The 3,786-nt window shown below is 33.1% G+C and overlaps 1 protein-coding gene across 1 annotated transcript in view; it reads right to left on the bottom strand.

The window, feature by feature from the left end:
* Positions 1-3,563, bottom strand: part of LOC136835808 (putative neural-cadherin 2) — a 126,287-nt gene extending 122,724 nt beyond the window's left edge. Inside the window, 1 exon segment of the mRNA XM_067099664.1 lies at positions 3,410-3,563. Within this exon segment, the coding sequence (XP_066955765.1) occupies positions 3,410-3,458 (49 nt within the window). The 5' untranslated portion in view covers positions 3,459-3,563.
* Positions 3,564-3,786: the final 223 nt, after the last annotated feature.

Here is a 3,786-nt window from a genome sequence, read left to right as displayed (position 1 = left end):
AGAGAGAGAGAGAGAGAGAGAGAGAGAGTTGAAATAATAGCAATTCTTTAAAATACTAACTCACAGAGGCCTAACATGACAGTTACCATTCTTGGAAAACTCCAAGGCTAGAATTAGATTCGAAAATTAAGTCAGTAAACGAAACACATTGTAAGTGAATATTAGTTTTTAGTTTTCTGTGATAGAAAACTATTGTGTCCGTCCGCCCTTTTTCTGTCCGCCCTCAGCTCTTAAAAACTTCTGAGGTTAGAGGGCTGCATCCACCCTCCAATCATCAAGCACACCAAATTGTAGCCCTCTAGCCTCAGTATTTTTTAAAATTTTATTTAATGTTAAAGTTAGCCATAATCGTGCTTCTGGAAACGATATAGGATAGGCCACCACCTGACCTGGTTAAATTTTTACTGGCCGCGGCTTATAAAGCATTATACCGAGACCACCGAAAGATAGATCTATTTTCGGTGGCCTTGATTATACGCTGTAGCGTCTGTACAGAAAACTGGACTGCGCCGAAGAAACTTCGGAGCATTTTCTACTCGTTGCTTTGCAGGAAAGCAAGATAAAATTCTAATCAAAAGTTATTTACGTCGCATTTACAATCATTTCAAATAAAAATAAATTATAAATTCAACTGCTACAACAAAAGCAAAAGATACAAGTTTGGCTGAGAGTGATTCGGCTTTCGTCGATAACACAGAGAATGACTTTCAGCATGGCGGAAAAAAAAAAAAGTTTTTGAAATTTATTTTTTCTTTTGCTTCCTTGATGTAGAAATATGTCGAATCAATTTTTATTCTAATGTTTTACTCGGATTCCATTTACAAAAAATAGGCTTCGGTTTCCAGGATTTATTTTTCCTAGGAAAATAAATAGATTTGCAAGGGCCAAGAAATGCTTGCGTAACATTTATAGTAATCATTTACTCTGCCTTAAATTTCAAATCGTTCGCGTATCTTTACAAAAATACCCCAAAACAAGAAAATTACAAGACACACCCGTTATGGCATACCCTAAAACTATTACAGCTGTATCGAATTCACCACCAAGAATACGTAGCACCCAACAATGAAAAGAACAGCCAAAAAATTGTAAAAGAAAGCTTCTTTTATTATCAACGTAAAACGCTTTGTTCTGCTCTAGTATTTTTTTTTTTTTTTTTGCAGTATGCATAAATGACACATGCATATACATTTTGTGATTCCTCTTAAACGGCAGATCCAATACGGAAAAGGACATTTTTCCGTTCGTTTTGTATTTAATCTTCTAACGTTCTCTCGTTCCTCATTAATATTCATAGCGAAACTTTTGCTTTCACCATTTTTTCATATTTGCAAGTGAATTCTTTTATTTCCAATTGATGACAACGTGACCACTGGTGTTGTGACACCATTCGCCATATAAATAACAATATCTGACTTGATCAGGCTTTTTATGTACTTGTTTAAAGAATCATTTTTACCTGAAAATTATTTCCAAGTTTTATTTCCTGGTTAAAATATAAAATAAAATTTACTGAAACTGGAGGGCACAGGATGCCTCAGTGCGATAATTGATTTGATCCTTGGAAATTACCTTTAGATTGCGTTTTGTACAGCGAGACTAAAATGGATACATTATCTTATAATTTAATCCAAATTCATCCAGTACCACAATGGTCCCGTGGCATATCATCTTTACCTGAAAATTATTTTCAAGTTTTATTTCCTTTGGATTAAATGAAAAAATACATACATAAACATGAGTAAAGATCAACTATCCAGTTGCTAGTATTTACAAATTAGGTAATACATCATGAAGACAACACAATAATTACTGATCACAATTTGTAAATACTAGCAACTGGATAATTGATCTTTACTCTTGTTTCTGTATGCATTTTTTTTTTACCAGACGAATGTAATGTTACAGTACTGTACTTCTCGTCTCCGTTACTGTGATCAGGTCTTGAAATAAAGACGAAAGCTCAGGATCTACTGTCTTTCCTTTCACCTTCTCCTGCGAGCTGTTCTTATATTTAATCCAAAGGAAATAAAACTTGGAAATAATTTTCAGGTAAAGATGATATGCCACGGGACCATTGTGGTATTGGATGAATTTGGATTAAATTATAAGGTAATGTATCCATTTTAGTCTCACTGTACAAAATGCAATCAAAAGGTAATTTCCAAGTTTCAAATTCAGCAATTACCGCACTGAGGCATCCTAAGCACTTCAGCTTCAGTAGATATTAATTTATATTTTTAACCAGGTAAATTACATCAGGCAAAAACTGCAGACCATTAATAAACCTTTTATAAAACTAATGACTCCGAGGCAGCAATGATTCTAGATTACCGTGCCTGGATGCTTCAATATAATTAGTCATACAAAATCCTTCCAGTACATCTGTGCTTCATTTGTCAGGAGCAAAGAAACACACATCGATTAACATGTAGCTATTTCTGTACTTAAATTAATATTTTACCAAATTGACCATCAACATAAATATATTGGTATTCCAGGTTAGGAAATCTCCTTTTCCATAGCACATTCCAATAACGTTTCACCTCATGCATGTCATTACCTATTATAGATGGAAGGGAATTGTTTAGTAATTCGTCTGGAAAATCATTTTCAAAGCTACCGGGACTGACGTTGTGCTGTCTAAATGATATCAGTTGAATAACTGATTCCCTGGACTACCAATAATTAATTAAGAGAGAGAGAGAGAGAGAGAGAGAGAGAGAGAGAGAGAGAGAGAGAGAGAGAGAGAGAGAGAATTGTCTCCAATAATTATATATATATATATATATATATATATATATATATATATATATATATATATATATATACATATACAGTATATATCACACTTTACTACAGGTGAACAATAAGAAACGAGGTGTAGGTCCTGACTGGTTTCTGACTAATGTGTGATAAATGAAGCACGTACAAAAGTGATTATAATCATATATATATATATATATATATATATATATATATATATATATATATATATATATATATATATATATGTTACAGTCAACATGTAATCAGTCATTACGCGTAATGACTGAAATTTCAGTCATCACGCGTAATGCATCTTAGGGGACATTTGATCCCCTCAGGAGCTAGTATAAACACGGCGAAACAGTGAGTCACCTACACTGTTTCGCCGGGTTTAGTACTAGTCCCTGGGGGTCAAATGTATTTCGCCGTGTTTAGTACTAGCTCCTGGGGATCAAATGTCCCTAAGTGCATTACGCGTGTTGACTGAAATTTCAGTCATTACGAGTAATGACTGATTACGCGTGTTGACTGTAACATATATATATATATTATATATATATATATATATATATATATATATATATATATATATATATATATATATATACATATATCACAAAACGTCAAAATCTTTACTTACCTAACAGAGTGCTGTTCGTTATGATCTGGAATATTTTCCTTGGGTCCATTAGTGCCTCAGTACGTCACCTGATCTAATACAGTGCAACAATTCTCACTATAAACCCTATTGTCAGTTTGGTTTGTCAAGAAACCTTTTCTTTCACTAACTATTCAGTCAATAATTCTTTCGAAATCACAGGAAAATAAAAAAAATATTATAAAGTGTTTTCAAATCGTTGATAATCACTGTCAGCTGATTTGGGAATCGCGTCTAATTTCACAGATCATTGGAGATATGACCAGCGGTAATTTAGATTTATTAAGAAAAAATAATTGTAGTCAATTTATATTTATATTTATATTTCTATTGGCTCTGGGATTTTTCGATTGTGGTAC

This window comes from Macrobrachium rosenbergii, chromosome 4 (assembly GCF_040412425.1).
Source record: "Macrobrachium rosenbergii isolate ZJJX-2024 chromosome 4, ASM4041242v1, whole genome shotgun sequence".
NCBI classification, from domain to species: Eukaryota; Metazoa; Arthropoda; class Malacostraca; order Decapoda; family Palaemonidae; genus Macrobrachium; species Macrobrachium rosenbergii.
Note: the sequence above shows the minus strand (reverse complement) of the source record. Positions and strands in the feature narration are given on the sequence as shown.